This window comes from Pempheris klunzingeri, chromosome 16, assembly GCF_042242105.1.
Source record: "Pempheris klunzingeri isolate RE-2024b chromosome 16, fPemKlu1.hap1, whole genome shotgun sequence".
NCBI lineage: Eukaryota > Metazoa > Chordata > Actinopteri > Acropomatiformes > Pempheridae > Pempheris > Pempheris klunzingeri.
Genome location: NC_092027.1, coordinates 3,594,523 through 3,617,610, shown reverse-complemented (window position 1 = coordinate 3,617,610; position 23,088 = coordinate 3,594,523). Strand labels below are relative to the sequence as shown.

Genomic DNA, 23,088 nt, shown 5'->3' with positions numbered 1-23,088 from the left:
AATAAATATTAACTCCAAAATATATTGACATATAGCACTTTTATTTTATATTTTAAACTACATTTCTATTCGGTAAAAAAAAAAAACCTGCTAGGAATCAAATATTGTGCATGTCTATGAGTGCGTGTACATGTGTCCGCCATTTCAAAGTAACAAAAGAAGGCACAAAATGGCAGCACAGGGTGTTGTCAGAGTGAAGGGGGTGGCGCAAAGACAACGTGCGCTCACATGCATGAATGTGATACTGTGTGCATCTTATATCAGGAACTTAACAAATCCCACTTAGTCCTCTCTAATTTAAAAACAAACTGTGTCCTCTCTGATTAAAACCAACAGATTCTGATGACAATGTAGTCAAAGCTCTGCTGAGTGAAGTTTTAAGTCATATTTGAGAAACATTTAATTTGCTGGCAAAGCTGAGAAACATTCAGTTCTGCTTTACACAAGTAGGAGAAAACGACACTAAGTTGTCATTCAGACATAAGAAGCTACACAAGCTTACTAGATAAGATAACATATTCCTTTAATAGTTCCACAGCAGGGGAATTTAGACAGCCAAAATACTGTAATCTTAAAATATGAAAGAGATATCTCTGTGTGTCTGTTTTATTACTTTATTCTCCTATTAATCATCTCACAACCCCACATATTTATCTTGTGACCTTCTCGAAGGGTCTGACTCCCAGACTGGGCACCGCTGGATTAAACTGCTGTAAAGTAACCTGCATGTGATGAAGCAGATATTAATGAAGATGAAGTTCTGCTCACATACTGATGCATCAGTATTGGCAGTCTTATAAAGGCAGAAAATATCAGTCATGGGAGACATAATGAGAACTTTTGCTTTTGATACTTTAAGAGCATTTTGCTGCAGGACTAGGAATATTTTTATATCTATAAGTGAAGCATCTGAGTGCTTCTTCCACTAGACTTTTTTTAGACTTTAGCCTTTTCTTTATTTGATCCCCCATGGGGGAAATTCTCATGTTACAGCAGCAACAATAGAACAGGGAGAGTGAAAAGAAGCAATTGTAAAAGAAAAAATAGCAATAGCAAAATAAATATAGATATAAATATATGGTTGTGATGAAATACATATTTACACTATGGGATATTTACACTTTGGTTCAGAAATGTACAGGTACAGCTGTCAAATTGTGATTACTTGAGTGATCAATTATTTCGATGTCGTTGCCTAAATTGTTCAGTTTTGAGTAAACCACGTGAAATACAATGTTGTCTTTGTATTATGGTGAATTATCTGTGAAGGACTGTTGTAATCTGTAAACATGTCCAGCATTAAGTTCATGTCAAGAAAACTAAATGTGTCACTGTAACACAAATGCATGATAATTATAGCTTATATTTAGAAAAAATAAACCACATTTAAACCACACTGAGGATTTTTATTGTTTCTGAGGCAGTGTGCTCAAACAGTAACCTCGTGTAGCTCTTCTCTCTCGTGTTTTCTGCCCAGTTTAGGTTTCACTTTGACTTTCCACTGCTAACCTCTGTACTTTCACTTCGCCTAGTAACAGATGACTCAACCCATTTTCTGAATTCTCATTGGTCAGAGTCGCAGCACTGCAGCCTCTGTTTCTCTTCACTTTGAAGGAGGAAACGAGAGGACAAGTGCGGATCGCGGCAAGTCCGGGGAGCCCAAATTAAAAAATATTGATTTAATATGTGATTCTCTCCTGAAAATCCTCCAAAATGAGCACTTGGGTGGTGTTACTGCTGATCTTCAGCCGCACTGCGTCTGCTGGTAAGATTGAACACAAACGCTTTGTAGCTGTGAATGTTTTTGTTTTGTTGTGGCGTCGGTTGACTCTGATCTGAAGATCTGGTTTCTTGACAACTTTATTTAGAGTAAATGAGTCTTCAGTCAGTATGCTCATGACTATATATACATTAAAATATTAAAATAAATACATTGTATTTATTGTAATATATATTCAGAATTTTTTACTTTTTTTCCGGATATGCCCTGTAACCAATAATGCCATCGTAACATTTGCTTTGTAAGTAGCCTACAATGTGTTACCTATTAGAGATGTGATGTTCGCGAACGAGTCGAGTCTTTGAACGGCTCTTTTAAGTGAACGATGAGAACCGATTCACAGTTGCGAGCCGTTCTTATATGCAAATTGCCCGCGCTGCCTTCATGTGTCACCTGTGTGCCCCACGAGTCTGAGTTGTCCACGCTGCCTTCACCTGAACGACTAATGACATCGAGTTTGAGTCGTCCACAGCACGCGCCATACACGTGAACGCAGCTACAGTAGTTCAGGTGAACACACACCAGGTAGTTTAGTACAATTATGCATTCACATTTGTATCATGTCCTAATTTCTATTCTAGTTTTATTTATATTATTTATATATATATATATACTTATTTATTATTTTCATATTTTTTCTGTATTGTTAAAATGTTCATGTGTGGAAAATTTCACACTGAAGTTATTTTGCATGAAAGCCTGCATAGCTTTATTGTGCCACAAAGTTTTTTTAGGTGAGGGGAAAATTCAAAATAGTGATCTCACTATCAAAGCATGTTGGTATGGCACCATCTTATGGAATGATTACACTGAAAACACAAGCCAAATGAAATTATAATCAATATTTCAGAATAGATATGTATAAGTTTGAATTATTCTGAACCAAATCTCATTTTACAACCGCTACCAGTGATTGTTTCCTTGAAACAACAAGTTACCCATGGTTGACTTCTAATAAATAAATAAGTAAATATAACAACGAGTCAGTCGTTTGAACGGCTCTTTTGAACGGCTCTTTGAAAGGAACGGCTCCTCAAGATCCGGCTCCCTTCAAAGAGCCATAAATCCCATCTCTATTGCCTATAATGGTTGACTCTCTGACAGTAATATTCTGAATGAAATATACACTAGATACATTTTATTTTGTTAGCATTTCAAATCACATAGTGAGAAATGTGACCCACTTGGGAGCAAAACAGTTTTAAAAAAAAGTTTCTCTGAGTTGTCTAAGTTGTACTTAAGAGGGAAAATGGGATCTTAGGCTACAGTTAGTTATTGTTGTTCTGGTGAATATCTGTGTATAAAAACACCTGGCAGTCACGTTGGGAGTTAAATTTATGTTGTTTGGCGATTGATTACATTTGTGTAAATTTGTGTAAAGCGTCTTGAGGCGTCTTGGGAAATTGCTTTTTGTTACACACAGCTCCAAAAGAATAAGAATAAACTTCAAACACGAAAGTAATAATAATGATAATAATAATAATAATGATACAAATAATACTACTACTACTAACAATAATATATAACAACATGTACACTCAGAGTGAGGAGCTGTATTATATAATAATAATAATAACAATAATAATAATCAGATAATAATCAGGTGAGTCCAGAGTCCAGGGTCCTCTCCTCTCTGGTGAAACAGTTCCCGTACTGGATGAAGTCGGGCAGTGCCTTTGCCATGGTGACATGGTTGAAGACAGAGATAGCAGTGAGTGCACTCTGGTACCCGGGCTGTGGCGGAGTGGATGACGTCACACAGCGAAGTCGGGTTGGCAGAAGGAGGAATGTAAACAGTCACCATGACAACATGTGAAAACTCCCGTGGCAGATAATATGGACGAAGACCAACAGCAAACAGTTCAATGTCCGGGCTGCAGAAGCGCTCCTTGATAGTAATATGAGCAGGACTGCACCACCTGTTGTTCACCAGAACGGCCCCCCCTCCTTTCCGCTTACCGCTCCTGGTGCAGTCCCTGTCGGCCCGAACAGTTTGGAAGCCACCGATGGAAACATTGTCGTCGGGAATGTCCTGATGCAGCCATGTCTCCAAAAAGCACACCAGACTACACTCCCGGTGCTCCACCTGACTCCTGGCTAACTCTGTTAGCTCCTCCATCTTGTTTACCAGCGATCTCACGTTGCCCATAGTAACGATGGGGAGACAGGGTTTATATTTCTTTTCCTCCATACACCTCTTCTCTCCTCTGCAACCTCGGTGTGTTTTCCTCCACAATTCTTCTGGAATTTGTGAAGATCTCGTGGTCAAGATGCCAGCAGGTTTCAGAGCGATCAGCTGATCACTCCTGTAGCCAAAACAGCTACCAACGGCTACCAACGGCCATATGTTTACTGCACCCGGCAGAGTTAAAGTAGTACTTTCACAGCAAAAAGATGACAAGAGCTCTCTCCACCAGCATGTATTGGAGAGGGACCGTCTTAAAAACACATTACCAGCAAAAAAGTAAAACAAATAATTAAAAAGATAGTTAAAAGTAAGAAAAATTAAGAAAACGAGCAGGATATACTTCCGCACATGCGCACTAGAAATTTGTATGTTAAATCCAGATACTAAAGTGTTATTGTATCTTTTTAAGTGTTTTTATTTCATAATTGTACAAACAACTATTGTGGGTGTTCATTTTTAGTATCTTTAATACAGTATTTTATCTTCTTGTCATTAAACATTTACTGTGCTAAAGGAATTGATGGCACAGATATAATATATTATTGCAAAAAGGTGATTTAAAAAAATTGAATTTCAAAAGCCTAAAACCTTTTATTGATTGTTTTATAGTGACTCACTCTCTGAAGTATTTCTACACTGCCTCTTCTGGAGTCCCAAACTTCCCAGAGTTTGTGGCTGTTGGGTTGGTTGATGATGTTCAGATGTTTCACTACGACAGTAACACCAAGAGATCAGAACCCAAACAGGACTGGATGAGCAGAGTCACAGCAGAGGATCCTGAGTACTGGGAGACGCAGACTGCGGTCTCTCAGAATACCCAGCAGACCTACAAAACCAGCATTGACATTGCAAAGCAGCGCTTCAACCAAACTGGAGGTTTGTTTATGCTTCACTTTTCACTCAGAACGTGTTTTCATGCAGTAGTTTGTTGTTTGTTTGTTGCAAACAGATGTACACACACACACACTGCGACCTCTTCCTCACTACCACCCTTCCTCCATCTTCTGAGTTTTATTCTCTCAGATTTTGCAGTTTGTAAACTCATACTTATAATTGGAGCCCCTACTAGATTACTAGATTAGTTTACATAGTTTAATGTTCAAAAACTCATCATAGCAGGCTGCTGCAGCTGATTTCAGGGCAGGAGAACAGAGCAGTTTGTGTGCTTTGGTCTCGCCTTCGACATCTTCATGTTACTGGGAGCCTGCGTTAGATGATAAATAAATATTGGTGGAGCGAGGTGGATTCAGGAGGTTTCCAGTGCGTGGGCACAGTCGGCCTGCTAAAGGGCTAGAAGAAGTCACATGATCAGCCTGATTACATCATAAAGGGAGCCAAATCTAAATGGAGTGTTTTCACATTTACTAAAAGATGGAGCAGGAAAAAAGAGAGAGGACGGTCTTTTGACAGAGTCTGAGGAGATGTAGACTCACCAAGGACACAGATTTATGTTGACATCCACTGAATCTCCACTGTGATTGACCGAGTGTCTCACTCTGTATCCTATATAGCTCTGTATAGCTGATGATGGCTGATGATTTGCTTTCATCGAGCCAATACAGATCTTGTGTGGATCAGTGTGTCTCTGTGGTTAAGATGTGATATCAACTACTAATGACTGTGATTCCATCTCAGTCTCTCTCTCTCTCTCTCTCTCTCTCTGTGTCTCTCTCTCTCTCTCTCTCACTCTCTCTCACACACACACACACACACAGATATTCACCTCCTGCAGTGGATGTACGGCTGTGAGTGGGATGATCAGACTGGCAAAACCAGTGGCTTCACTCAGGATGGTTATGATGGAGAAGACCTCATATCATTTGATCTGAAGACGGAGTCATGGACCGCTCCAAAACAAGAGGCTGTCATCACCAAGCAAAATTGGGATCATGACGATGCTTTAATCGCAAGCACAAATCAGTACCTCACCCAGGTCTGCACTGACTGGCTGAAGAAGTATGTGGATTATGGCAGGAGATCTCTTCTGAGAACAGGTAGAACGAATTACACGCCAAATTAAATGACCTGATGTAGCTTCATAGATACCACACTAAAAACATTGTAGTTTTACAAAGTACATTGTGTTGTATATATATTTATATAAAGTAGCATGTAATATGCATGGAGCAGTAGTCTCTCGCTTCTTGTCGTTCTACACAGAAGAGTTATATCATTATTAAAATGATAATAATTTAAAAAACACTCAAAACTCTCTCTCTATCTCTTTACTCCCCAGACCGTCCCAAAGTGTCTCTCCTCCAGAAGTCTCCCTCCTCTCCAGTCACCTGCCACGCTACAGGTTTCTACCCTAACGCAGCCATGATGTTCTGGAGGAAAGGTGGAGAGGAGCATCATGAGGGCGTGACCCTCGGAGAGATCCTCCCCAACAACGATGGATCCTTCCAGACGAGCGTTGACCTGAAAGCACCAGGAGCATCTGAAGACTGGGGGAGCTACGAATGTGTGTTTCAGCTCTCTGGTGTCGAGGACATCGTCACCAAACTGGACAAAGCAGTGATCAGGACCAACGAAGGTAAGACAGGAATCAGAAGTGATGGAGGTGGGAAACAGCCATTGTTTTATTGTAACAGCCCTGCAGGTCATGTTTTTTGTGTGTTGGGTGAGAAATTTTGTTCATCTGTACAGGCTGTGATTGGTTTGTTGTTTTCTGCTCAACAGAGAAGCCCCTTGTCACGACCATCATCATCATTGCTGCAGTGGCTGTTCTGGCTGTCGTCATTGCTTTGGCTGGATTCTTCATCTATAAAAAGAAGAACGGTGAGAAACCAAAACTGCAACCGTGTCTCCATTTTTTCAGTGCTCTGAATTTAGACTTCAATCCAAACAATAATAAGGTCTCAGAGCCACAGTCATTATAACATGACTATAGCATGATGATGTCAGGGAGAGATGACAGGAAAAGAACTATTGTAAGATCGAACCAAATGATAGAAAAGATTTATAAGTCTGAGTGCATAGAAGAGGACATCATCACTGAGAAGAAAGTGACAAAGTGTGGCATTTCTACTTGTAACAACATAAAACATTTGTCTTTTCCTTTTATTTCAGCCAAACGCCCTCCATCTCGTAAGTAAAACTTCTTTTTATTCTATTTTCACTGAGCGGACATGCAGTCTGTTTGCAAAAACACAGTGTCACTTCAGAGCAGGGTGTGAAATAATAACGGGGTTCTGATCTTACAGCTGTGATCAACCCTGAGGTCCTGGAGGAGCTGAATCCAGGAGCCTAAATGATGACAAAAACACCACCCTGCACACAGTAAGTTTCTTCATGTGGGACATAGACTTCACAGCCGCTGTGGAACAAACACCATCAACTATGTGCAAAAGAACTTAATCTGATTGTTTCTTTGTTGGCTGTGAAACTTCTGACACACTGTAAAGAAAATGTTTGACTTTCATTGATTTTCCACAACGAAGTTAAATCTGTTTTATATGAGCTGAGGCATCACCATATTGCTGATTTTTTAGTCACACTCCTGTTGTTAGTGCTATAGTCACTGTTGGTATGTTGGTTGCTGTTTGTGTTGTCTGTCCAACCTCCTCCCAACGCGGATCCTGACAGAAGCTGCCACATTGAGCCTGGATCTGTTCGAGGTTTCTTCCCATTAAAGGGGAGTTCTTCCTGCCACAGTTGCTCAATATGATATCTGACACTGCTCATGTGTGGATTCTTGAATCCTTAATTTTGAATTCTTGAATCGTTGGGTTTCTCTCTAATTAAAGAGTTTGGTCTAGACCTGCTCTTTATGTAAAGCGTCTTGAGATAATGCTTTTATGAATTGGCGCTCTGTAAATAAAGATTGTAGTGAGATTATTAAGAGAGAGGAATCAGTAGAGTAGAAGCATAATAGTATAAATATTAAGTATAATTAAAAACTAGGTTTTTGATTATACTAGGAAGTTGACACTTCAATGACTGAATCATTGATATTTATCCACCCATCGTCTATACCACTTATCCGTCAGGGTATTGATATTTATTCACAGTGTAAATTATTCTTTAACTTTGAATCTGCATTTTTGTCTTTGATTTTTTTTTAGGTTTGTAAATAAGTTGTGCACTGAAGAGACGAGCGGTGCCACCACTGGGAATTCATTGGTTATTCATCATTCCTATCATACACTGAATTAGTGTTATATTAGATGTTTGATTGGAATACAAAGAAAACAAAGTTGAAAAATGACATAAATGGTGGCATCAAATTATTTTGATCATTTGGTTCCAAATCACAAAGTGGAATTTGCTCTGATAAAATGTTTGCTTAAATGTTTGTAAACCAAATGAGCATCATTTATATTTTTTATCAACAGTTGGATATATAAACAATGTTGGTAATACAAATGTACAAAAAATGTACATGTATTCACACACACGCATTCCCATTTTCATACATATATATACTCCCAGGATCTGGCAACATGATGATATGTACCTCAAACAAATACACTGTTGCCCCCAATGTTGTTAAAGCCTGAATACACAGTTTGCAAAGGTTCATCATGGTTTAAGTTTCACTGTGATATGTTTGGAAGAGTTTGATCAATAAAGTTGAGAAGATATACACTTAATTTATAGTGTATATCTTATATCTTATAGAATAAATCACATTGTCACAATCATTACACGAGAAGAGGTAAAAAACATTTTATTCCAACTTTATGGACAACAGTGTAGATATTTATCTCTAGTATTTATACTGAGAAAGCCATTCTTTGGTTCTTTGTATTAAATCACTGAAGCTAAATACTGGAAATCAATTGGCAACATCTAATAATATACCACATAAATCTGCCTAATCTGCCTGTAGGTGGGATGTAAATGGTTGTCTGTGTCGCTCCTGGTGATGAACAGTACAAATCTCACCCAGTGCACTGGAAACAGGAAATAGTATCTTAATGGAATTTCCAAAAAATGTACTACATCATGACAATGTATTGCTTCTCCAACAGTGACAGGTTGTATCAGTGTTGCCCTCCCAAATTCACACACACAATTTATTTTCCAGATGTGTAAATAGTTTGCTTGTTTTGAAACATGATTATATCTTCATTTTTGGTTAGATTCTGAAAGGGTTGTCAGTTTTTAAATGTTCAGCACACTGATTGAAATGTTTTTGAAACTATGTTACTCATAAAAAATTAAAGGAACATATATTCAGTTCATGTTTGAATGGCTTGAAGTGTAAAGACAGTGTCTATATGCCTATTTATGCCCATTCAAAAGGTGTCCGTCCCTTCATTTTTTTTATGTAATGCACTTTCCTGCTACTCTTTAGGGACAAGGGACATTTTCTTTTCTCTTAGAAAGTGAACAGCGATGCTTAAAATCACTTGAATTCAAAATTATTACTATTATTTAATTCCTTTTACTGTAATTTGTGCTTTTCAATAAAGTCCCCATGTTCCAAGTTGTGTGTCTTTTTGTGATTCCACATATAAATGCTTGCACATCTGTGACTGTAGCGATATCTATATAAATATTATTACAATATTATGACTTAACTATTATCACAGAAGCCAAATGAAGAGCAGGAAGAACAAAGTTATGTATGATTGGACAGATGTGGGCGATCTGACTTTTCATGACAAGGAACTCATGATAATTTTGGAAAATCTGCATTTTCTCACACAGGCTTCATCACGTATATACATTATATACATAATAAGAAAGGTCTTAACCTAAAATTAAAAAGTTTATCATTGGAGGCATATGGGCTTAAAAAAATTCATTCATTCATATTTTTCCAAGTTCATATTGTGTGTGTGTATATTTTATATTAATACGTATAAGAGACACTCAGCTCCTCCTCACACTGCACACATCCAGACTCAGTGAGCTGCTTCAGGTTTCCCCAATAACAATAAATCAAATATTTTAATTTTTAGTGATATTCTGCCTCACTCTTATTAGTTTGTTTCTGACACTTAATATCATAAAGCAACATAAGGCATCACCACAGAGCAGTGAGCTGAACAACAGTCTTTATTTGGAGCTGTTTGTTGCATTGATCATATTATTGTTAAGCTTTTATTTGATAGATAACAGAACAGACATGACATTGCGGTCATTGGATGCATGTCTTTCAAGATGAAAGGTGAGAGACCCAAACAAAGATTCTCAAAGATTTTTTTTTATATATAGACTTTGGGTCGATGCTTTTATCTGGATTGCAAAAATGAAACTTTTCATTTCCCAGCAGAACTAAATCTGTTCCAAACAGTAAGCACTGTAAGGCTCAGAGCACCAGTGTCACGGTGGAACGACGGACGGCCGTTACTAGAACAGTTAAACCCTGGAACTAAACAATCTGATTCTGAAAGATGTTTATTGATTTATAGGTTATGCTGGGTTCTTTGTTTGGAGCACATGGTGCAGCTGTAAACCAGGCAGCTTCATCTGGTTCCTCACCTGCAAACAGGAAGGTGGCAGGTGATTCAGGGCAATGAATGAGAACTAGTTGGTGAACTGTGAATTTAAGGTTCTGGTAGTAAGAACTTACCTCTGCCTGTCCTCTTCCTCTCAGGGTGTCCAGCCAAAAGAGCTCCCCAGGCGTTCGGACGCCTTTTATGAGTTCCAGGAGGAAGGTGCCATGTGGGGAGTGGGTAGAGGGGAGTTTCTTTTCCAATAATGTAAATAATTATGTAAAGTAGTTAGCTGGGTATTTATTAAATAGGGTTTTGGTTAGTTAATACTTATTTAGTATATATAGGTTCGGTCAGTTATGGTTTTACGTAAATATGCAGTATTTATTTATGTGGGTGTGTTTTAGGAGTTACCTGTCAGGTGGTATGTGCCTGATAGGAACGGATATTTAAGGTGGTGGAGTGAAGTGCCAGGGGGATTCTTTTATTGATCTGGAGCCACATGCTAGTGTATTGTCTGGCCTGGTGTTGCACAACTAAAATAAAGTAAATATTGAGGTGCATCTTTTCTGAGTCCTTGGGTTTCTTCCACACATGGTGACATGACTGTAGCATGATGATGGAAGGGAGACATGACAGGAAAAGAAATAGTAAACAATCTAAATAAAAGGTAGAAGGAATTCATTTAGCTGTTTGAGTAAATGTGGGAATCATCACTGGAAAGAAGGCGACAAAGTCTTGACGTTGGGTTTATTGGCCTTGTTAAAGTACTTCATAAGGTTCAAATGACAGAATTTTATTTGCTCATTTTGATTTGACGAGGAGATTCCTCCACTGTCAGGTAAGTGTCTTACATTTCTACAGGTTTGCTTTATTTTGAAGACTATTTACTCTGGTTGTTGTGTGATCTGCTCTTGGCATCAATATATACATTATATATTTAGTCTTTCAGCAATGGAACATAAATAAGTACATTCAATTACTTAAGAGTCATTTTGAGGAGCTCGTACTTTTACTATGAGTTATTTCATACTTCTACTCCACTGCAGTTCAGAGGGAAATATTCTACTTTTCACTGCACTGCATTTATTTAGCTTTCACTATAAGGCCTGCTTCAATTAATCAATACAAAATATAATCAAAAAATACATTCTGATGTGTTATTATACCTACCCAACCATATAGACTTAAATCAGCCATGGTTACCAGCTTCGCCGTTAAAGTGACGTGTACACTTTAATGCATCAATAATCATGAAATTATTAAATATCTATTTATTCTTGAATTGAAACTTACTGATCAGCAGAAAGCAGGAAGAGTATTTCTGTTAAACTCAAACCTTTTCTGAAGTGCTTCAGAAACAGCAAAGTGAAAAACAGCATCAGGTGTTCAAACATCAACAGTGGTGTTAGATTTCTGTGGTTGGGGCAGTTTTCAGCGTCCACAGCTTCAGATCAGTTCAGGAGCTTTTAGGCTGCAGGACAGAGCTGGTCTGACCTGATGTTTGTGTTTAAGAAGCTCTCTCACTCTCTTTCTCCTCTGGCTTGATTTCTTATATTTAGTGTTTATTGTTTGTCACTCTGTCCTAATATGAGGTCTAATTTGTGCTGAGACCCGTGTGCAGGCCTGTACGGAAACATACTGACACATAGATAAAATACTGTTTTGGTTATGGACTTCAGTATGGACACAGAGATGTTCCCCTCCATCTCATTCAATAACCAGATGGTGTTATTGCACTCAGATGTGTTTAAAACAACAGATACTATCAGGGAGAAACTGCACTGCTGCACATCCACTGCAGGTTTGAACACTTTGATTTATTGTTTGTTGGTGGTATTTTGATCAGGACTGTGTTCACTCCCAGGGCAGCCATACACAACACAAGAAGACCCTGCAGCATCCACACCACCTCCACAGTGTCTGACCTGCAGCTGACAGTGACCTCTGACCTCCAAGAAAACATTACATGACATCAGCCGTTATAGAAAATGTGAGCAGCAGCTTTCATGTGTGGACAAAGTGGAGACACCAGAATAAAGCTCCCCACGAAGCTCCCCTTCCCCTCACACGGGCCAAAAACACGCTAGTTTAACTTTCACTTTCGTTGACAACCTCAGCGGGTCAGTTCTACCCAGCAACAAGTCGTCCTGAATTCTCATTGGCTGGACGGGCCGTGTGACGTCAGAGCCCCTTCCCATCTTGTGGAGCCGCAAACAGGAGCTCAGTTCAGTTTGTGTTCGTCTGGACGGAGAAACACAAGAACCATGAATCCTTCAATGATTTAGATGATCAAGATGAAGACTCTGGTTTTTCTGGCTCTGATGTTCCTGCAGGACGCGACGGCTCGTGAGTTAAGATGTTATTTTAAATCGGTTGATCGTAAAGAAAAAAAAAAAGCTCCGTGTCTTTATGTAGTGTTTCTGTGAATTACTCGATGTTTTGATCGTTTTTTTAAATGTTTGATTTCAGGACTTCTTTGCAGATTACAGAAATGTTAAAAAGCTATAAACTCATAATCTTAAAGGTCACGTGAGGACATTCAGTCTGTTCATCTCATTATAATCCCTAATAATACTTTCTGTCAGAGGGAAGGTGTGTTTCTAAAAAGAGCTGTTGGAAACTGTGTTTATCTTTGTTTTTAGCTATTATTTGAGACATTATCTTAATCGATATTGTCAGGATCATTAATCGATACTGTCTGGTCGATCTAAATGTTAAAATGGCAGCAGAACTACGACACGCCAAACTCTCCAACACACACTCAGATTAATAAATAAAGAACAGTAACGATCATAAAAACAAGAGTTTCTTGTCCAAAACTTTGAATAGTTCACTTTTCAGTCTTTAATCTTTAAACTGTTCATTACTGTTTAATATAGACCTTAAAACTGTAAGTTTAGAAATTATGTAAATCTACATTTTTAGTTTTTATTCATTAATTAACACATTTTCAGTCTCAGAACACGTTAAAATAGTTAATTTGGATTGTGTACACTTAATTATGTCCACACAGAAAACACACATGTACATAAATATTAAGTTCGTGTCGTATTGCTGGCTTGTTTGACCTCCATTTTCTTAAATAATATAATATTTCGAAATATTTCAGTCCATTCCCCAGAAAACTGCTCAGTTAGTTAGTTATTACACTTACTGCATGTTTGCTGTCCAGAAGAGCTAACAGATAAATGTGCCTCCAATATACCTGCCGATGTTATTTAGCTGCAGATTTATTGTTTTCTGTGCAGATTTCAGCCGATAAGCAACAAAAAAGTAGAGAAAAGTCCGTTTTAAGGAGGAAACAGTGTCTCTGTTACATGTTTGTCCACCAGAGGGCGCTGATTATTCTGAAGCTGTGAAATGTCCTGCTCAGTCTTCATCTTGGTCACAAAGAACAACTGTGATCCATCTGTACCAAGTTTGTTAGTGTTTTATCTTCATGTATAAATATACTGTGGACTAATACATCACATTTATAAACCCCCAAATATTGATATCAGTTGTCAGCCTCACAGCTCCAGCATTGGTTGGTTTCCACAGGGAGCAGATTTATTCCTGGACAGATTTGTGAAACAATTTCAGTGTGAAAAGTGAAGAATTGTTAAAGTGCAGCTTAGAAATGTGATGTGAGTCCATTCAGAGAGCCGAGGACGGCGGAGGATTCAGAGACGGACTCACAGACATCTGCAGAAAGTCTGTTGATCCTTTTTAAAGATTCAGGACTAAAAGTGATAAACATCATTTCATCATGGTAGAATTTAAAAAAGGATATTAGAGTTAATCAGAAATCTTCTTTTACTCCAGAATATGGACACAAATATTAAACTGTAGAGAATGACCACATGAGGGACAACGAAAATAAAGATATAATAAGAATAAATAGATGATTATTACTTTAAAAATAATTAAACTTAAATATAGCTAAAGATATATGAAAGTGAGGAACGTGATATAATTTAACCAAAAAAAGGTTTCAATCTGTTAAATGTAGGAAATGAAACTAGACTGAGAAGCAATGTGAATATTTTGGTCAGAGGTTTGAGGATTATGAGGAGTGTGAGCTGCTAATAAATCCTGCTGAAGAATAAAATCCTCCACTGACTGGAAACTAAGAGACAACAATAGTTTATATTTATATTTTTGTGTTTTACAAACTGCTTCCTTAAAGTCAGGAACATGACTGCATGACTTTAAATATTGAAATGAAATATTTAAAATATAAATGAATATATAACTAAATATTTTAAATCTTTATTTTTTTGTTTTTATCGTCAGCACATTGTTTGTTAAGGTGTCTTGAATAAACTGTGGTTCTTTTTGATTCTCTGTGGGGAAATAAAATTGTTATATGATGAAAATAAAACTGATATTATCACATTAATGTTTTCTTACAGTGACTCACTCTCTGAAGTATTTCTACACTGGCTCTTCTGGAGTCCCAAACTTCCCAGAGTTTGTGATTGTTGGGTTGGTTGATGATGCTCAGATTGATTACTACGACAGTGAGACCAAGAGAGACGTACCCAAACAGGACTGGATGAGCAGAGTCACAGCAGACAGAGCTGATTACTGGGAGGGGCAGACTGAGGTCTCTCAGGGTGACCAGCAGACCTTCAAAGTCAGCATTGACATTTTAAAGGATCGCTTCAACCAAACTGGAGGTTTGTTTATTTTTCACTTTCTACTGATGAAACATTATTTATATTTTCATCCTGTATTTTAGTGAACAGATGTAACCACACACACACACACACACACACACACACACACACAGACAGACACACACACACACACACACACACACACACACAGTCTGTCAGCAGTGTTTTATTCACATATATTAAAGTGTCTGATGGAGCCTTTTCTTGGCTTTATATTTTAATATTTACTGGATATATTTACTCACATATCTTTATTGTGTTTCTACGTTTTGTTGCTGCCGTACCTCATTACCTTATATTTAGGTTTTTATATTTATTTGCTCTCTATGTAGTCTTGACATTTATTTTATTTTCATACATGTCTTTTCCTAATGTCCATCTTTGTGTAACGGCTTGAACAGCCAGAGTGATAATAAACATCACTGTAAAGAGGACTCAGGTCCCCGAATGAGAGCAGCAGCATGTTTTAATAAAGCAGGCTGACAGGACAACAGCCGAATGTCTCGTTCAGATCAGAGGTTTAAAAAGTGAAATGGCTCGACTCTGCTGTACCGACCACAGTGTCTCCATCCCATCATTCACATCAATACCAAATCAATAAGATCAATGAGGAACATTGTAGATTGATCAGCCGACATGTTGACACTGTGGTGAACTGTAAACACCGTGGCGCAGTAGAAGAAGCTCACAGCAGCTTTATGTTCACAGGAAACTCAGTGGCCTCGATGTTGGTCAACACATTTTAGAGCTTGTAGTGATCTCACTCTGGTTTAATGGTCTGACTCTCCCTCTCTCTCTCTCTTCTCTCTCTCTCCCTCTCTCTCTCTCTCCCTCTCTCTCTCTCCCTCTCTCTCCTCTCCCTCTCTCTCCCTCTCTCTCTCTCTCTCTCTCTCTCTCTCTCTCTCTCAGGTGTCCACATCGTCCAGTGGATGTACGGCTGTCAGTGGGATGATCAGACTGGAAAAACCATCGGTTTCAGTCAGTACAGTTATGATGGAGAAGACTTCGTATCATTTGACCTGAAGACAGAGACATGGATCGCTCCAACACCAGAGGCTGTCACCAGCAAATACAAGTGGGACAATAACAAAGCCTTCACAGCACAGACAAAATTATACCTGACCAAGAGTTGTCCTGACTGGCTGAAGAAGTACGTAGATTATGGGAGGAGCTCTCTGCTGAGAACAGGTAGAGTCTCATGACCTGATGTGGATTCATGGACACAGTAATGTTAATATGTCTTCTTTGTGTCTTCTCAACAGTTACATGAACAAAATACACCCACTTTGTGTCACATTTATCTTTCTGTCATGTTCTCTCTCCTCTTCATCTCTCTGCCTCCTACTTTACCACAGTTTCTGTCACTTTCTCTCCCACGCTTAAAATAAATAATGTTATGTAGATAGTAACAGTAATATTTCTGCTATATAATATTAATGATTAGATTAACCTACATAATTAGTTTTAAAGAAAATTCCTTTCTTTCTACATACAAAATGGACGCCAAGATGGATTTTCAGAGGTGTGTCACAGCTCAAATGTCAATGAAAAGAGCTGTGTGAGCCTAGTGACTCAGCAGGCACCATCACCATGGCAACCTGACTGATTGACAGGCACATGGTGCATTCAGAGGCAGTAGGAATTCGCAGCATCCAAATCATAATAATAATAATAGTGATAGCTTGCATTTATATAGCGCCTTTCAAAGAAACCCAAGGACGCTTCACAAACAAAACAACGAAGAAAACACATCAAGACAAAACAACGAAACAACAGATTAGCTGCCAATGGCCTGAATAAACAAGTGTTTTTTTAGAGCTGACTTGAAGGAGTCCAAGGATGGAGCATTGCGGATTACTGTCGGGAGAGCATTCCAGAGGGTGGAATAAAAATCATGGAACCTTAAACCATGAATTAGTTACAAAAGGCAGCAATGCAGTGTGGCATTAGCTATTCAGCAGGCAGCATTCACACTGCAGTGTCTTCAGGAACTGCATGTTTTCTAGTTTTGTTTAATTCATGACAACAAAGATGAAAGATAAAGTACATTTCTGGCAGGCAAGACAATTTTGTTTTAAATGACATTTTTAGTATAAACATGTATGTATATTTAAAGTGCAACAGTTACACATGATACAGAAATCGAACTGTTTTGTACGACTGAATAGAATAGAATGCCCTTTATTGTCATTATACAAAGTACAACAAGATTAGGGAGCTGTTCCTTTCCAGTAAGTCCTAAAAATACATAGTATAAATACAAAATGAAAACACAAAATATAATCCAAATATACAAGATAATTTAGGATTGCACAGATGAGCCAGAATATTGCACGTGTGTATAGTAGTGTGGAATAGTAGTAGTATAGTTGTAGGTATACTGTACATTGTAAATTATTGTCGCATGTAAGAGTTCAGGGTGGTGATGGCTTTTGAGAAGAAACTGTATTTTAGTCGGGTTGTCCTTGCTCTCATGCACCTGTAGCGCCTGCCAGAGGGCAACAGGTCAAAGAGGTGGGAACCGGGATGTGAACTGTCCTTGATGATGTTCTGGGCTCTGCTGAGGCACCGGGCAGTGTATATGTCCATCAGGGAGGGGGGAGAGCAGCCAACAATCCTCTGTGCTGCTTTCACTGCCCTCTGAAGCCTCGCTCTGTCTGCCTCAGTACAGCTTCCATACCAGGTAGACACACAATATGTCAGCAGGCTCTCTATGGACGAGCGGTAGAAGGCCAGCAGCAGCTTCCTGTCCAAGTTGTTCTTCCTGAGGACTCTCAGGAAGTGTAGACGTTGCTGAGCCTTCATTGTGATGGCTGAGATGTTGTCTGTCCCGGAGAGGTCATTGGAGATCTGGACTCCCAGGAACCTGAATGTGTGGACCCTCTCCGCGCACTCGCCGTTGATGTAGAGGGGGGGCGGGTCAGTTCTGTTCTTCCTGAAGTCCACGTTAATCTCCTTTGTTTTATTGGTGTTCATTGCCAGGTTGTTGTCTGTGCACCAGGCTGTTAGTTTCTGGACCTCCTCTCTGTAGGCTGTCTCGTCTTCCTTTGTTGGTCAGGAAGTCCTTAATCCAGATATATGTGGGAGAGGGGAGGCCCAGGGTGGCCAGTTTAGTTGTCAGAATGTCCGGGATAATTGTGTTGAAGGCCGAGCTTTAATCCACAAAGAGCATCCTGGCATAGCTCTGCTGTTGTTCCAGATGGCTCAGCACAGCGTGCAGGGCTATGGCGATGGTGCCCTCCGTGGATCTGTTCGCCCGGTATGCGAACTGGTGGGAGTCGAGTGTGGAGGGGAGACGGGCTTTGATGTGGTGAAGAACCAGTCTATCAAAGCATTTCATTATTACAGGTGTGAGGGCAACAGGACGATAGTCATTAGGGCTGGTTGTGGGTGACTTTTTTGGTACTGGTATGATTGTGGCAGATTTCAGGCAGGTAGGGATGACTGCTTGGGCCAGGGAGAGATTAAAAATCCTGCAGAAGATGCGAGACAGCTGGTGGGCACATGTCCTGAGTACCTTGCCAGGTACTCCGTCTGGGCCAGTAGCCTTCCTAGGGTTCACTGCCAGGCACACACGCCAACCTGGTAGGGGTGGGGGCAGGGCTGAAACAGATGAGTGTCGCTGCGGTGACTTGAAGCGAGCAAAGAAGCTGTTGAGCTCTTCTGCCAGCTCCACGCTCAGGTCTCCTGACGTCACATCACTGTAGGCCCTGCCACACCTCCCGCGATCTATTGCTCACAAGGTGGGCCTCTATCTTCCTTTTATAGTCCACTTTGGCTTCTTTAATACTGAAAACAAATGAGTTAGATCCTCAGATAAACAATACAGATTTATCAATAATTCATCAATTTAACTGCACACAGTAACATGTAGAGAGCTGATAAATATCATTGATTTGAATAAAAAGTATCATATTTTTTTATCATATTAAAAACAACTTCTCACCAGTGAAGTGTTATTTGGTTTCAGCTTTTCTTTGTCAGACCATCTAAAAGCAGCACAAATATCTACTATATAAACATTTATGCTCAATACTGAGGAGGAATTCTGTATGTAATTGATTAAAAAGTCATATCTGTTCATGGACACACTTTATTTGCCACATTGCCTATTTACACCTGGGTGCAAATAGCATCTGCTAAATATTAATATATAGTACATACTAATAGCGTATAAACTGTCTTTCTCTTTACTCCCCAGACCGTCCCAAAGTGTCTCTCCTCCAGAAGTCTCCCTCCTCTCCAGTCACCTGCCACGCTACAGGTTTCTACCCTAACGCAGCCATGATGTTCTGGAGGAAAGGTGGAGAGGAGCATCATGAGGGCGTGACCCTCGGAGAGATCCTCCCCAACAACGATGGATCCTTCCAGACGAGCGTTGACCTGAAAGCACCAGGAGCATCTGAAGACTGGGGGAGCTACGAATGTGTGTTTCAGCTCTCTGGTGTCGAGGACATCGTCACCAAACTGGACAAAGCAGTGATCGAGTCCAACGAAGGTAAGACAGGAATCAGAAGTGATGGAGGTGGGAAACAGCCATTATTTTATTGTAACAGTCCTGCAGGTCATGTTTTTTGTCTGTTGGGTGAGAAATTTTGTTCATCTGTACAGGCTGTGATTGGTTTGTTGTTTTCTGCTCAACAGAGAAGCCCCTTGCCATCACCATCATCATCATTGCTGCAGTGGCTGTTCTGGCTGTCATCATTGCTTTGGCTGGATTCTTCATCTATAAAAAGAAGAACGGTGAGAAACCAAAACTGAAACCGTGTCTCCATTTTTTCAGTGCTCTGAATTTAGACTTTTTTTTACTCATCTTCAATCCAAACAATAATAAGGTCTCAGAGCCACAGTCATTATAACATGACTATAGCATGATGATGTCAGGGAGAGATGACAGGAAAAGAACTATTGTAAGATCGAACCAAAAGATAGAAAAGATTTATATATCAGTCTGAGTGCATAGAAGAGGACATCATCACTGAGAAGAAAGTGACAAAGTGTGGCATTTCTACTTGTAACAACATAAAACATTTGTCTTTTCCTTTTATTTCAGCCAAACGCCCTCCATCTCGTAAGTAAAACTTCTTTTTATTCTATTTTCACTGAGCGGACATGCAGTCTGTTTGCAAAAACACAGTGTCACTTCAGAGCAGGGTGTGAAATAATAACGGGGTTCTGATCTTACAGCTGTGAGCAACCCTGAGGTCCTGGAGGAGCTGAATCCAGGAGCCTAAATGATGACAAAAACACCACCCTGCACACAGTAAGTTTCTTCATGTGGGACATAGACTTCACAGCCGCTGTGGAACAAACACCATCAACTATGTGCAAAAGAACTTAATCTGATTGTTTCTTTGTTGGCTGTGAAACTTCTGACACACTGTAAAGAAAATGTTTGACTTTCATTGATTTTCCACAACGAAGTTAAATCTGTTTTATATGAGCTGAGGCATCACCATATTGCTGATTTTTTTAGTCACACTCCTGTTGTTAGTGCTATAGTCACTGTTGGTATGCTGGTTGCTGTTTGTGTTGTCTGTCCAACCTCCTCCCAACGCGGATCCTGACAGAAGCTGCCACATTGAGCCTGGATCTGTTCGAGGTTTCTTCCCATTAAAGGGGAGTTCTTCCTGCCACAGTTGCTCAATATGATATCTGACACTGCTCATGTGTGGATTCTTGAATCCTTAATTTTGAATTCTTGAATCGTTGGGTTTCTCTCTAATTAAAGAGTTTGGTCTAGACCTGCTCTTTATGTAAAGCGTCTTGAGATAATGCTTTTATGAATTGGCGCTCTGTAAATAAAGATTGTAGTGAGATTATTGAGAGAGAGGAATCAGTAGAGTAGAAGCATAATAGTATAAATATTAAGTATAATTAAAAACTAGGTTTTTGATTATACTAGGAAGTTGACACTTCAATGACTGAATCATTGATATTTATCCACCCATCGTCTATACCGCTTATCCGTCAGGGTATTGATATTTATTCACAGTGTAAATTATTCTTTAACTTTGAATCTGCATTTTTGTCTTTGATTTTTTTTTAGGTTTGTGAATAAGTTGTGCACTGAAGAGACGAGCGGTGCCACCACTGGGAATTCATTGGTTATTCATCATTCCTATCATACACTGAATTAGTGTTATATTAGATGTTTGATTGGAATACAAAGAAAACAAAGTTGAAAAATGACATAAATGGTGGCATCAAATTATTTTGATCATTTGGTTCCAAATCACAAAGTGGAATTTGCTCTGATAAAATGTTTGCTTAAATGTTTGTAAACCAAATGAGCATCATTTATATTTTTTATATTTTTTATCAACAGTTGGATATATAAACAATGTTGGTAATACAAATGTACAAAAAATGTACATGTATTCACACATACGCATTCCCATTTTCATACATATATATACTCCCAGGATCTGGCAACATGATGATATGTACCTCAAACAAATACACTGTTGCCCCCAATGTTGTTAAAGCCTGAATACACAGTTTGCAAAGGTTCATCATGGTTTAAGTTTCACTGTGATATGTTTGGAAGAGTTTGATCAATAAAGTTGAGAAGATATACACTTAATTTATAGTGTATATCTTATATCTTATAGAATAAATCACATTGTCACAATCATTACACGAGAAGAGGTAAAAAACATTTTATTCCAACTTTATGGACAACAGTGTAGATATTTATCTCTAGTATTTATACTGAGAAAGCCATTCTTTGGTTCTTTGTATTAAATCACTGAAGCTAAATACTGGAAATCAATTGGCAACATCCAATAATATACCACATAAATCTGCCTAATCTGCCTGTAGGTGGGATGTAAATGGTTGTCTGTGTCCCTCCTGGTGATGAACAGTACAAATCTCACCCAGTGCACGACTGGAAACAGGAAATAGTATCTTAATGGAATTTCCAAAAAATGTACTACATCATGACAATGTATTGCTTCTCCAACAGTGACAGGTTGTATCAGTGTTGCCCTCCCAAATTCACACACACAATTTATTTTCCAGATGTGTAAATAGTTTGCTTGTTTTGAAACATGATTATATCTTCATTTTTGGTTAGATTCTGAAAGGGTTGTCAGTTTTTAAACGTTGAGCACACTGATTGAAATGTTTTTGAAACTATGTTACTCATAAAAAATTAAAGGAACATATATTCAGAACGAAACCCTGGTTTCCCATCAGAATTACCTTTTATGCACTTTGTGTGATTGTGAGGTAACTTTAGCTACATGAGTTCGTGTTTGAACAGCCTGAAGTGTAAAGACAGTGCCTATATTCCTATTCAAAAGGTGTTTATTCCTTTATTTTTTTAAGTAATGCACTTTCCTGCTACTCTTTAGGGGACAAGGGACATTTTCTTTTCTCTTAGAAAGTGAACAGCGATGCTGGATTGAGTGGATGAATCCCAAGTGAAGTCCGCTTGTTATTATTTCTTGTAATTTGTGCTTTTCAATAAAGTCCCCATGTTCCAAGTTGTGTCTTTTTGTGATTCCACATAAATGCTTGCACATCTGACTGTAGCAATAACTATATAATAATAACTTAACTATTATCACAGAGGCCAAATGAAGAGCAGGAAGAAGTTATTTAGGCAAACCTGTGATTGCACAGATGGGGGCGAGCTGATTTCTCATGACAAGAAAATCATGATTTTGGTAAATCTACATTTTCATATTGTGCGTGCGCATATTTTATATTAGTATGTATAAGAGACACTCAGCTCCTCCTCACACTGCACACATCCAAACTCAGTGTGCTGCTTCGGGTTTCCCCAATAACAATAAATCAAATATTTTAATTTTGTGATATTCTGCCTCACTCTTATTAGTTTGTTTCTGACACTTAATATCATAAAGCAACATAAGGCATCACCACAGAGCAGTGAGCTGAACAACAGTCTTTATTTGGAGCTGTTTGTTGCATTGATCATATTATTGTTAAGCTTTTATTTGATAGATAACAGAACAGACATGACATTGCGGTCATTGGATGCATGTCTTTCAAGATGAAAGGTGAGAGACCCAAACAAAGATTCTCAAAGATTTTTTT

The 23,088-nt window shown here is 38.8% G+C and overlaps 2 protein-coding genes across 3 annotated transcripts; both read left to right on the top strand.

Annotated features, from left to right (window-relative positions):
* Positions 1 to 1,619: 1,619 nt before the first annotated feature.
* Positions 1,620 to 9,399, top strand: LOC139215918 (class I histocompatibility antigen, F10 alpha chain-like). Of its 2 annotated transcripts, none has more exons than XM_070846957.1 (8): positions 1,620 to 1,765; positions 4,578 to 4,844; positions 5,684 to 5,962; positions 6,205 to 6,501; positions 6,648 to 6,746; positions 7,038 to 7,055; positions 7,172 to 7,247; positions 8,033 to 9,399. In XM_070846957.1, the coding sequence occupies exons 1-7, from the start codon at positions 1,714 to 1,716 to the stop codon at positions 7,216 to 7,218; spliced, it is 1,059 nt and encodes a 352-aa protein (XP_070703058.1). In that variant the 5' UTR covers positions 1,620 to 1,713; the 3' UTR covers positions 7,219 to 7,247; positions 8,033 to 9,399. The 2 variants fall into 2 exon arrangements, with proteins under 2 accessions (XP_070703058.1, XP_070703057.1); XM_070846956.1 differs by having other exon boundaries at positions 6,205 to 6,528.
* A 3,150-nt stretch (positions 9,400 to 12,549) lies between these two features.
* Positions 12,550 to 22,511, top strand: LOC139215919 (class I histocompatibility antigen, F10 alpha chain-like). Its single transcript, XM_070846958.1, has 8 exons — positions 12,550 to 12,703; positions 14,752 to 15,018; positions 15,928 to 16,206; positions 19,220 to 19,516; positions 19,663 to 19,761; positions 20,072 to 20,089; positions 20,206 to 20,281; positions 21,068 to 22,511. Exons 1-7 carry the CDS (start codon positions 12,643 to 12,645, stop codon positions 20,250 to 20,252), a joined length of 1,068 nt encoding a protein of 355 aa, XP_070703059.1. The 5' UTR covers positions 12,550 to 12,642; the 3' UTR covers positions 20,253 to 20,281; positions 21,068 to 22,511.
* The last annotated feature ends 577 nt before the right edge of the window (positions 22,512 to 23,088 follow it).